The 13,652-nt window shown below is 39.5% G+C and overlaps 1 protein-coding gene across 2 annotated transcripts in view; it reads right to left on the bottom strand.

The window, feature by feature from the left end:
- LOC122794164 (avidin-related protein 4/5-like) overlaps positions 1–13,652 on the bottom strand; it is a 262,421-nt gene that overhangs the window by 9,948 nt on the left and 238,821 nt on the right. For both annotated transcript variants that reach the window (XM_044062368.1, XM_044062367.1), the window contains exon 4: positions 4,039–4,159. In XM_044062368.1, coding sequence (XP_043918303.1) covers positions 4,039–4,159 — 121 coding nt within the window. The remainder of the gene's footprint in view (positions 1–4,038; positions 4,160–13,652) is intronic.

A 13,652-nucleotide genomic window follows, 5' to 3' on the forward strand; every position in this document is an offset into this window, starting at 1 on the left:
GTCATTCAGTGTTGCTGTTCTAAGGCTTGCACTAATGAGTCTTGGAATGTCATGCGGTTACCTAAATATTCACAAATTACCGGTAGGAATCTCTGCATGTTTGGTTTGCTAGTTAGAGATAGTAATGATGTCACAGTTTATTGTTTACAGCACCAGTGTCTTTGTAAAGTGCAAGTATTTTCCTAACTCTAAACTGTTCTTCTTATAACTTTCATTGTTTAACCTAGAAGTAATGGAGAGAGACCCCCATATTAGGAACACTTGTTAAATGAATACAAATTCCACACATTCTGTACACATATTAAACACTGTAGGACTCACTAAAGAATACTAATATACTGCGGTGCTCCTAACAGTGGTGGCAAATGGCTGCTGCACTATGGAGTGGGCTGCAGCCGTTTGGCTTATGCTTTTAATATTTGAGTCTGTAACCTCTCTAAGCTGATTGTCAGCTGTTGGATGGTCCTGACTAGTCATTGCATCATGGACTGGTAAAATTTTGAGCTTTGTTATCCCTGTACACTGCCAGTTGCTAGTAGTAGTGATGTGATCTTTCAATTTTTCAGTAGCTGTGGCTGTACTTCTTCGGGATGATCTGATAACCAGAACAATATGACTGGTTGGGAAACGAGTACAGTTGTGCTACCATGTCCAAGGGCTCTTTTTGTTAATATTGGGGCACTTCTAGTAAAGGAAATACTTTGGCTTTCACTGATGGCCTGCCAAATACTGAAATGTTCTACAGATCGTTTGGGCTTGGGAGATGCCATGAAGCTGTAATGACTTTATGGTTTTGTTATTACATTGTCTTTCACATTTGTTTCTTTACAGCTGGATGTTGCTGTTAATTTGGCTTGATTTAAGAGACTGTTTATTTTAGCTCCAACTTGTTCTGTTGTTTCAGTACTGGATTTAGTCATGTCATCTTTTAAAATGGGTTCAGCAGCATTGAGTTTTACTTGTTGTAACAGCATTGTTTGTAATGTAATACAGTGTTTAGCTACTGTTGTAGTAATGGTGCTTCTTGCTTGGTGAGAATTACCAGTCTCAAATATACTCCATCATTCTCAGTATTGTTAATTTGGATGCAGTGATTCTGTGCATTTGTTTGAGTTCTGTGTTTTGTACAGTGCTTAGGCAATAGGCACTGCAATAAACTTGAACATGAACTAGAAAACTGGAAGACCGAGAGGTGGGTATATTTAACTTGCATTTTCTGAAGAAAAATACATATCTAACTTTAGTGTCTTTCATTATTTCTGACTGTAATCCTCCCATTTAGTAACAAAATCAAATCATTTAATGAGGAAAAGTAAAATTATAAGGAGAAATGTTATGTGAATCAGTACTGTGAAAGGGGTTTTGTGCAGTCCATCACTAGCTGTCATAAAGTACTTAGACTAGAAATGGAGTATATAAATGGGTTGAGGACTAAAGTCATTTTCACACATAGATACATACATACAAATATTTCAAGCATGGGCATTATTGCCCTTCTAGGCTGCCAATATACCAAAACACTTGTTCCCATAATGTGTCCAGGCTGTTCTTAAAAATATCAAAACTAGCACTTGCTTTAATGTAATTTGGTAGTCTGTTCCATGCATAAGCTACTGCGTCAGAGAACCAATTAGTACATGTCTCAATCATATAGAATTTTTTACACAAGTCTGATGATTCTCTAGTACTTTATTATAACCCCAGACATTCCCACAGGTAGTTGTTTCTAAAGGGTCTATATTACGTTATCGAAGTTTTACAACTTCGAATGCCATATGGACAAACCCATATGTTCGAAGTTGTAAAACTTTGAATACGTAAAAAAAAAAAAAAAAGAAAAAAAAAGAAAAAAGTTACCTGACGGTTGTAAGCAGGGGGAGTCAATGTCAATGTGGTGGAGAGAATTTTCCATCAATGGGGATATCCATGCTGTGATCTATTTGCCTCTCCCCTCAACAAAAAGTGCAGCAGGTTCTTTGTTGTGATCCCTCCATCAGGGGAAACACTAAGAGATTCTTAAGTTCATAATTGGCCCTCCGATCTCTTCATGCATTTCCACCCTTGCCACTAATTCCCAAGTTTCTACAGAAAGCAGTTCAGTTGAAGAGCACAGTTATCCGCATTGTGCCCTTTTGGCCTTGTCAGATTTGATTCCCATTCCTCTGGCCTTATCTTCTAAATCCACCCTGGATTCTAGATCCAACTCCAGACCCCCTGTCTCACTCAGCAGGCATTACTCATCCATATATTACAGGCCTCAAGTTGATTGCATGACTTCTCCAGTTTCACTGATTGCTAGACAGCCCAGGGTATCCTCCCTGGTCCATCACATTTTGTTGCCTTCCCATAAGGCTTCTACTACAGAGGCTTACAGGATTAAATGGAAAAGATTTGTCTTCTGGGCCCTTAGCAAAGATCTGGACCCTTTTTAAGCACCTGTGCCAGTGATCCTTGTGTTTTTAGCTTCAATCCTTAATGAAGGAGCTAGTTTCTCAACTATTAAGAGTCCAATTAGCTGCCATCTCTAATTTCCACTTGGCAAAAAATAACTCTATGTTAGCTTCTTCTAAATTATGCAAAGCCTTTCTCAAGGGAGCCTTTTTGCTTAGACCTCCATTAAAAGATCCTACTCCTTCTTGGGATTTATATATAATGCTTCAGTCCTTAATGCAATCTCCATTTGAACCCTCAGCCAAAGTAGACCTAAACGTTTTATCTTGTAAAACCATTTTCTAGTTGCTATTATGTCAGCTAGAAGAGAATCTGATCTCCAGGCTTTGTCTTCAAAGCCTCCTGATCTAAATTTTTCATAGAGACAGGTTGCCTTTGGGAACTAATCCTTCCTTTTTGCTAAGGTAGCTTCTGAGTCAAATATTAACCAGGTCATTAATATCCCAGTTTCCTTTCTAACTTTTTCAAACAAAGGGGAGTATATTTTGCACCTGTTGGATGTGCATAGACAACTTCTTTTCTACTTTCATAGAACCAAAGACTTTAGGAAGTCTGGCCAGTTATTCATTTCTTTTTCTCCTACCAGATTAGACAATCCATTATCTAAAGTTACACTGGCCAAATGGTTGACTGATTGTATAACCTTTGTCTATGGTAAATTGGGATTATCTTTACCAAAACCTCTTAAGGCCCATTCCACAAGATCTAGGGTATTATTTCAGCCTTTTGGTACAGAGCATCTGTAGATAATATTTGTGCATCTGCAACTTGGGCTAATCCCCACACATTTATTGCTCATTTCATTGCTATTTACAAGTTGGATTTGATTTCCAGGAACAGAGCGAGCTTTGGCTCAGCAGTTCTTTGGAATATCTTTCCCAAGGTTACAGTAGCTGTGGACTCTGTCCCATCAATTGAGGAACAAATTAAAATGGCAACATCAGATAAAAAAATATGTACTCAGTATAATATTCAATCTTTCATTGTTCCTCATCTCTCTACCCACCTACCCCCTCCTTTTTTGCGTCTGGAGTGATCTAAGACTTGTTCAGGAACCCTGTTTCTTGTCTGAGCTACAGATTTCTTTTTTCTTTTCCACCTCTGGTATTTTCTGTTAATAGGTTGCCCTTTTATATCTAGGGTCAGCAAACTCAATCTGAGGTACCTTAGGTTGGTGGTCATTATGGGTAAAGGATGGAGCTTGAGAGTTCTAGGATCTAATGAGCTTGAAGAAGCAGTCAAGTCAGATCTGAGTCTTGGATCTGAAACCAACTGAAGAATAAAAATGGACAACACAGATGGAATGTTATGGTGAGTATATTTACTAACAATGGCTATTTTCTCAAACTTCCCTTGTTCTTCTATGACCCACAGTCTTTTCCAACAAACTGCGGTCTTCTGCATCCCCCTCTAGAAGAGTAGAAAATTTTCTTCAGTGTTATGACCAAACTACTCCTAATCAGTATAAATGCCTCCTTGGGTGTTTATATTTATAAGTTGTTAGATTTTTATCTTATTTTCTCATAAATATATAAAAACACTGTTGCTGATTATTGTATTTTGATGACTTAATTTGGAATGTCTTACGTGGTAGCTTCCCAGTCTTTACTGTGGTTGTCAACATTACTTCTTATCAGCCACATGGTCTCCAGAATCTCTCCATTCTCACTGTCAGGAAAGTACTGCCCAGTGAATACAGTGACAGAATCTGTAAAATAAATAAAAACAGATATGATTTGTTAAATGGTGTGTTATTTATAAAGCATCAGTAATAGAATCTATTTGGGGCATATTCATCTACTAGTTTCAAGTTGTGCTCTGAAAATAAACATCTGAATGGAGGGATAAAGTCCTGGCTATGGCCCAGGTGATCCATGTTTGATTAGTGTCTCAGGCACTTGATGGAGCTTGCACTAAAGACGGGTGTACCATGTAGAGTGGTAGGAGTATGCTGGTCAAAGCCCTCTTGACTCCTGGTGTAGGTCAAGACTTGGAAAAGATTGCTAGGTGGGGTCATGCAGGTGGGTCAAGGAAGCATGGCTGCCATATTGTCCATGGAGGGCATACCCTGAGAAGCCATGCTCATGGCTTGCTCAGCCTACCCTAGAGATTTCAGTCTGCTGGAGAAGGGGGTGTTCAAAAGAAAGTCCTGTCACCACAGTATGTCATCTCCTCTCCCCAATCATTGTTGTCCACCAACAATGACTTCCACTGGGAAGGGTAATCTTGGTGCTACATGGTATTCTCCAGGCCCCTTCCCCCCTATCAGGTGGTAATGGAGAACAACCAAAGTAGCTGGTTATCAGCTAGGCAGGGAACCAAAAAAAATTGTCTCAAAAACTAAACTTCCTTCTGAAAGAAGAGTCTATGTGATTTTATGTTTTTCATCATCCTTGGATGAACTAGCTGATAGACCAGGTACAGTGCACTTATTAAGAAATTTATAGATGATCACCTTCATATTTCTGGCTCAGTTCATGCAAGTCTTTCTGTAGTCTGTTTTGTTGTTGATATGTTAACAGTCATTATAAATTTCTGCCACTAAACATTATGATTTACTACCATTTCTCTTAGTCTTTATCTCCTCTACATTCACAGTTTGTCTTATACAATATACCAAAGGAAACAATTTCCTCACGCATCTCCATTTTTTATATAGTTCATCACTGCTTCGTAGTTTACTTCATCTCCTTATTTACATATCGTTCAGTCTAATGTTATTTTTTCCCATTATATATCTCCCCTGTATTTTTAATTTCTTTTTCGTTTACTTCTTTGCTACAGAACAATGTAACATCTGTCATAAATAAAAACCATACACAAAACATTGGCAAACAGCTGTGGGAAGGGGTATTAAAAGAGACAATAGTAGACACACACACACATACACACACCTCCTGGTGTGCAGAACAGAACAGCAGTAGAGCAGTTAAAAGATTTGTAAGGGAAGATTCAAATGCATTCTTCCTAGCGCTTACAGTGGTCTGAAGATAGAGCAAGATGAAATCTCTTACATATGGAAGAATATGTGGATGAAGAGATGAGGAATAAAAAGGGAAACTGAACTAGAATACAATGACTAGATGATTGGTTGTAAAAGCAACTGTAAAACAACCTCAATGAATCTTGAATCAAGGGTCTGGTATGTAATGACAATCAACATTAATAGCATAAAATGGTAAAAGACTAAACATAAAACAACAAATTAGTGCAATTAATACTAATAGAAATATAAGCCTGCTAATTTGGGATGCAGAAATATGCCTTTTCTGAAAGAAACAGTTATCTGGCCATTTAGAAAGGAAGAGTGTACACAGTGACCATTTCCTTAAGGGAAAATCTGACATAGTTAAAAAGATGGTAGAACTGTTTGGATGTGGAAAGAGGAGAAAAAATATATTGTACAGGTTATGAAACATATATGCTCTTGTTAGGAATAAAGAAAGAATAAAAGTTTTTAACAAGTGTAAGCCACATTTAATGACAGAGTGGAGTGGTATGCATACAAAAGTTAAGAAATAAAGAAAAGGACAGCAGCATTAAGGTGAGGAAAATAATGTATTAGTGAATTTGGAAAGTCTAGATTATGAATTCATGAATTCACAACATAGAAAAGATTTAAGTATGCAGATAAACTTTACTTATGGCAAATTAGGATGAGGTAGAATATAAAGAAGCTCTTTTTCTAATGACAACACGGTGGAAAATATGTTAAAGATAAAAAATTTGGTATTTAAAAAGATCTATTTTGAGCAAGTGAAAGGATACAATAGAGAGAGAAAGAGGGAGTGAGAAAATACTCACAGTGGCAGAAGGACCATGCAATAATAAAAGACATTTATGTATCAGGATTAGAATGGTCGAAAAAAAAAAAAAAAAAAGAAAAAGAAAACATGGAAGGAATATATATGTATATGTAAATAAAACACACATACAGTTGTGAAAAAACTCTAGTAGGAGTAAAATGTTTTGAGTTAACTGAAAAGAAAAGAAATGGTGTTGAAAAGAGATGTTTGTAATAAAAGTAGAAGAGAAAATGCTCCTTTTTTATTAAAACAAGAAGTGCGAGAAAGGTATGTGAGTCATTTAGGACAGGCAAGGTAGAATGGATACAGGAGCAAATGGGAAATATGATGTTTGAAGGAATTTATTACAGGAAAATTCAGTGGTGAAAAAGAAAAAAATAAATAGTTGACAAGTATTCATGATGGTTAAGAGCAGAAACCACTTCAGTGGTAGATGGACTATAGCATGTTTTTATACAACTTTAGAAAAAGCAGCATTTAATGAAGTTGGTCAAAGTCTACAATGAATGACATGGAGAATGGAGTGTTTGGAAAGCCCTACTCTTTGTCACTGGCCAAATGATCAATACTTGGGACATCAGACAGAAGATTACTCGTATTCTGTCATGTTTGCTTGAAGTGGGGAATAGGGAGAAGGTGAATGCTGCAGTGCCCTCACTTTCCTGTTTTCTCCAATTGTCTGCAATTTCACAGTTGGTATATTAGGCTTATATATAAATGGCCTGTGGGTTTTCTGATGATAAATGTTGCAATGAGTTTCACCACAATATGTTGTATTATGCGAGCCAGTGCAGCACTACTTGGAGTTTTCCCCCTTTCCTCTATTGTGATGCATTGTGGAGTAGGTGTTTATAATTTACAGGGAGTTGGGGGAAGAGATCCTCACATGGGGGATACAGGGGGGCTTGCTCCCATGCAAAATTTCGTTTACTCTTCATGTTGGACTTGTAGGTAATAGGGAAGAGATTATGTTTGCTGCAGGATATGAAGATGATAGGGGCTACTCATTTTATGGGAATTGAAGGTCAGAGGGAATAATGTTCCCATGGGACATGAAGGTCAGGATGATTAATCTTCCTGTGGGACTTGAAGGTGAGGTGGAGTATTCACCTGCTGCACTTGGAGGTTAGAGGGACTGGGATTTGCAGGATACAGGGATTTCTATTTCTGCAGAATTAGATGTGAGATGGAGTACTCTTCCTGTGAATTTGAATGTAAAAGGATCATTTTTCCTGCTTTTATAACTTCTGCATATGATTTGTTTCTGGTAATTATGGAATTAGGGAGTTTGATGGAAGCTTTGAAGTTTATACAGCTATATTTGGATAAAATAAATGTAAGACCAAATCATAAAAAAGTGTAAAGTTTAAAAAAAAAAAAACAGGGCAGCAATAGGTATAACAATACCAGATGCAAGCATGGAAGTTGTAAGAGTACGGTTTGAACATGAATGAGTAGAAAAGCAGATTTAGTCAGGTGTGATGAAAAGGATTAAAATATAGCAGGATTATGCAGCAAATATATTTTGTCTTTTTCAAAAAGGTATGCTTATTTGCAAGATTACTGTATGTTGTCAGACTCCCTAGAGAAGGACATTATGGGGAATGTCCATTTCATTAGTTTGGGGATGGCATTAAATTCCACATAGATAATTTTATACAGGACAGACTTAGTATGAGCTACTGTGGTGCATCCATTTTTTCTTAGCTTCACTTAGAATTTATGTTTTGTTGTGGTAGTGATGAAAAAGAGTGAGAATTTTGGGTTCTGGGCGTAGGTTTTTAGTTAGGAAATATGAAAATATGGTGGAAGAAAGAATGGTTGGGAATAAGTTTTTGTTTTTGACACAGAAACTGTAAGGAGGAGTAATTCCACACATTAAAAAGATGTTCAGAATTTTCTAAGGAATAGGTTTGAATGTTGCAGTTTAACTGTGCAGAAGAATTATTTGCCACCAAGGTAAGAATATTTGCCTTCTGATATACTGTGAGAATAGGAGGTACTGCCAGCACACCTAGCTGGAATTTTGTAAATAACAGCATGTCATTTGTATATCAAGCTGACTTGTACAGATGCTTGTGCAGAAAATATATTTGTGAGCTCTGCTTGTGTTCATTGTGTTAAAATGTATCAACAGTGCATCCTGCTGAAATGACGAAAAATGTACATGTATTATGGTATCTGAATTACATGTACATGTTTTAATAGAGGACACTGGCACAGCAAAGGTTAACCAGCTGGCTTATTTTAAGAAAATACGGGAAATGTAAATGAACTGTTAAATCATTGAACGTCACCCCACAGTGATGAGTAGGACCGGAGAAGCTAAGTCTGGGAGCAGCCATTATCTGTGGTTCACCTTTACATAACCGAATCACAGTGGTGCGATTGCTCATATGAGCAAATTGTAACAATGAAATTCAAAACAGCGACAATTTAATATGTTTGAAAATCAGCAAATCGAAAAGCAGATTCGCTGATTTTCGAACATAAATATCGAAAGAAAATTCTAATGAAGTGTAAAGCAGGGGGGAAAGACCCCCTGCACCCCCCATGTGGGGGGTTGCACCCCCCACACCCCCTCTACTTTAATATTCTAACTCCAACATCGCACTACAGTGGGGAAAGGGATGATTTTCCAATCCCCACTAAAGTGCAATCCTCCCCAGAATGTCGAATGTGCAGTGAGCGAATGTCACTGTGCATTCGCTCATTGCACATTTGAACCTTTTTCTGTTCGGTGTTTGCAAACTGCCTTTCGGACAATTGCTGTTCACCCTTGTGCAATATGTACACATGAAGGTAAGCCATTATCTGTTAGCTTTTGAAAAGAAGGGGGGAAATGTTTCTGCCCCCTGGGCACTGCCATAAAAGCACTAAATGTGTATTGTAGCAGTCAAATAAAGTCCTGTCTCAAACTTCAAAAGGAGATATTGTTGGGACCTAGAGTCAGATGACCAGATGAAGTCATTCTGCAAGTCATCTTGGATATTATATTTTACAGGGAGCAATCTCAGAATATAGAAAATTCTGTTTGGGAAGCCTGACTAGAAAGACTGCTCACATATTTCATCTTGCCTTGCCCAAGTAAGTTATTTGGGAACAGTAATTGCTTCTACATTCAGTCAGGAATATAGTGAAGTTTAGTTTAGATATTGTTTTTCTTTATTTGTCTGAGTCCGTCCTGCAATGTTGTTTTCAATATTTTATGTGATTTGAACTCTGTAGTTTACTGTGAATATATATTCAACATATGCATGTGCTTTTATTATTTATTATTAAATATATGTAAAACTTTTATTATGGCTGGTCCTTAATATCTAACCTTTGAGAGTACTTATATTTATTTGGTGACACTTTGTGGGCCAGTCCAGAAGGCCAAGCCATCTTGGTGAACTACTACCATTTGTACTAGTATTAATATTACACAGTATAATTGGACACCCTTTGTTAAGGGCCTTAGAGTAGCTGATTGTGGAGTATCTTGTGGCAGTGAATCTACCTCATAGTCTGGACAGAAGGGGGCATAGCTAGTAAATCTGTGCCAGCCTTTTCCAGGTGTGTGTGTGTGTGTGTGTGTGTGTGTGTGTGTGTGTGTGTGTGTGTCTATGAAAAATCAAAAATCTCAGTGTGTGTGTGTGTGTGTGTGTGTGTGTGTGTGTGTGTGTGTCAGGTACTTGGGGCAGGGACACAAAGCACTGGGTTTACAGAGAGGATGCTGGAGGACTTGGCTTGCACACTTGGCTGAGGACCTAATCCTACAGCTGTACCAGTGGGGAGTCTTACTGGGGATCTGGAGGGAGAGAGATAAAAAGACATCCAGATTCGAGGCCGAGTGTGTTCGCTGTGTGGTCTAAAGGGAAACTGTACTTGATAGAGAGAGGTCTGCATCTGGAAATACTGACTGCATCCATTCATGTTCTGAGTGCACATTCCTCTCCAGTGTCAGTGGTGAGGATTCAGGCTCCTTGATTACTGGTCCAGCATGGAGACGACACATATTGGTGCCCATCACTTACTGGCATCAGTGGTGGGTGTTGCATATACATGCTGTTATTTTGATTGGAATAAAGCAAATAAATATAGATATTTACTGAATTCTGTTTGGTGGATAGTGTTAGAAGGGTTGTAATACCAAAGAAACAAGTTGTGTTTCAAATGAAAGTATATAAAAAGGTTTTAGACTCTGTTACAGAAATTTTCCAAGTTTGGTTAAGGTGATATTAGAAAGTTTTGGATGTGGGACGTATGATCAGGTTCAGTGATTGCTGAGAAATAAAAGATCTGTAATTACTTAGTAGAGCATGGCCTATGTGGAAATGGAGAAACAGGGCAGTCCTGTGTAACCAAAAATGAGCTGTGCAAATGGTTAATGTAATAAAGACTACTTAAACACAATAAAAAGTGTATTGTTAAATGATGGGGTGAAAAGCTGAATTTTGTTGTCTTGTTTGGAGTTGTTTTGCCTATTTTTCTTTTTTGAGGGGAAAAATGGAGAACTGTTTTTTGTTTTAATTAGGATATTTTCTCTTATCTTTTTGTTTGCACTTTTCTGAGTCTGCAAATTAACAATGATATTATAATAAACATTAGTTGTTCTGCATGATATATTTTTTTTAAAAGCCCTACTTATTTTGTTACAGAGTGCTATGCTGAACTTTTTGGTGGAAGACGGGATTTGGGCTATGGAGGTGAGGGAGTAGAGTTTGAAGTATTTGTAGCAAATGCAAGATCTGTTGTTTTGTCTTCTCCATCTGGAGTCAACCTGTGGGTTATCAGATATGACTCGGATTTGAGACTGGCCAAATCCCCTAGACTTCAACTGGAAGAGCTTCACCTCCTCTACTCATAATGCCTCACTCCCCCTGAGAACCTCAGAGCTAGCTTGCTGCCATTCCTAGACTGCAGCTACAGTCATTATTCCACTGGAGTGTATATTTTTTTTCCTCTTTTAGAATGCATTTATACTTCCTTGTTCTCTATCCTTTTAGTGTATGTGCTTAGTTTTAGGTGTTTGTTAGTTTTAGATAGTCTTAGGAAGGATATGTAGCATAGGTTGGAGTAAAGTTAGTTTACAGGCTTTTCCACCTAGTGGTTTCTAGTGTTTTGTGCATTTTTCTATAGTGTCCATTATTCGTAGGTTGTGCTTAGCAGTACAGTAGTTTGTTGTTTTTGGTAGACTTGTTTTCAGGGTATATATGTTTGGTATAGATTGAAAAGGCTTCAAGAAATGTGATGAGTGTGACCATAATTTGCCTTCATAAGAAGCGCACAATAAATGTATGTACTGCCTTAGAGCAGTCCATCTGGAGTCACTTTGCTCCATTTACTAAGGCTTGGCTCTTGAGCCATAAATGAGAGGACAGACAATTTGGTTTAGAAGGGTTTTCTCTCTTCCAGTAGTTCTGCATTAACCAGCAGGGTGAACAAGTCGGATCACAGTTATTGACAGGGATCTAAGGACACCAAGTCTGCTAAAGGGAACTGTAAGTGGTCCACTCTGGCTGCCTCCTCTCATATGCCTTTTTGACTGCCAGATTCAAAGGTCCCAAGGCCTTTGGATCTCCTGCAAGTTCTCGCTGTGCAATCGGTTCCTACTTCTTGGAGCTGGTTGCATTTGGTGCCGGCCCCTTCTCCGATGTTGAGCATTACCAGCCCCTCTCTGTCAAAGGGGACTGCTTCAGGGTGGGCAAGGTTGCCTTTCTTCACTATTGATATCACTGGAGTTTTTGCCAGAGTTTTCCCCATCCATATTTCAGATCCAAACTTCCCCAGTTTGGACCATTCCCCAAGACAGACCTCCAAAGCCCCTTCGGTGGCTTCATTGATTTGGTCTTCCAGGTCAGTTATCAGCCTAAAAGCTTTAGACAGGGAGCAGCTGATGAGGTCACTTCCTAGCTGCAGATGCAGTTAGGCCTCTTCCCTTCAGCACTAGGGTCACAATGCCAGCTTGATTTCCTCCCTTGAACCTTGTGGATCTGGGGTCTTGGGAGCTGGTTATATTCCCTTCCTGTGGGTCGGAGCTGATGGCTTGGTCGATTGCAGCTTGGAATCCTGCCTTGGTCTCCTTGACTCGGACCATGTTGTTGCCCAGTAGACCTCAGGGTAGATGCATCCAGCCAGGTGGCTCCTGGTCAGGTTTGACGATTCCGGTTTCAGAATTGTCCCCTCCCCACAGGGCAACTGCCTTCAATAGCTTGGCTCAGGTCTTGGTGTTGAGGCAGGCCATGGCTCTGCTGCTATCTAATGATCGCTTGGCTTCAGTTGGCCTGCCCTGGCTTTGGCTTTTGATGTTGTAGAAAGGATGTTCTCTTATCAGGAGATGGAATGGTCAAATATGACCGGTGCCCCCTTCTCTCACACTGGCACCTGTAATCACTCCTCAATCTGCTCCTGGACAGCCCACCCCAGCTGAATCCCAGTATGCCACCTTGCTGCAGCCTCTGTTTCTTCCTTCTTGTCTCCAGAGTCTCTGGAGCTAGGAAGGCTCAGATAAGAGCCAGTGCAACAGACAGCACCTGGACACAGCTGAGGAATCCCTCACAGAGGATACTCAGTAAAGGAAAGGGGTCCCCCAAATCACAGGTTAGAAAACCAAAGCTCCTTCTAAGGAGGAGGTGGTATTTCTGGAGCTCTTAAGGGTGGGCCCATCCACATCCTTGCTGTTCACCCTCTGGACACACTGATTGACCTAGTGTCTCGGAGGGCGTAGAAGGAGCCAGATACAGTGGAGCCAATTCCCAAAAAGCCTGATTAGGTATTTGACCCTCCTAAAGTCCAGGCACACTGGAATAAGCATCCTGCTGTGGATGCTATCTTGGTGGCAGCAGCCACCAAGGACATTTTGGAAGACAGTTCCTTGGTCCATCCCCCAAATAGGGAATCTTGGGTGTTGGACCATTTAGGGAAGTGCTTTTACACCTCAGCTTTGTTCGCACTGAGGGCACTTAAATATTTAGCCCACTTGACTACGCTTCAGTGGGACATAGTGTCAGAAGTGTCATGGTTATTAAGACTCAGTAGACTTTAGAGAAGCAGAAGTCTTTAGGGCTCATTTGGTTACTTTGCATTTGATAGCTAACATCTCTGTGAGGTTGCTATCCGATGCGGCCAGTGGAACGTCTCGAGCCATTGGCATTGTCACACTTGGATGATATTGTGCAACTTTGTAGAATGCTTTAAGGTGTCTTGTATTAATGCTTCTTTGATGGCTCCCCACTGTCTGGGCTGAAAATTAGACACTTTGACCAGGAGTAAGCAAGATGGAAAAACATCTGCCATGGGCATACATTTTGCTACCTCTCACCGGTCCTTATCCCAGAACCAGAAGAGGTGAAAACCTCTTTTCTTCAGGAAGTCACAGCAATCTTCTCAAGATGCTCCTCCTGAGGGTCC

The sequence above is a fragment of the Protopterus annectens genome, chromosome 2.part1 (genome assembly GCF_019279795.1).
Source record: "Protopterus annectens isolate FY-2018-M chromosome 2.part1, PAN1.0, whole genome shotgun sequence".
NCBI classification, from domain to species: Eukaryota; Metazoa; Chordata; order Ceratodontiformes; family Protopteridae; genus Protopterus; species Protopterus annectens.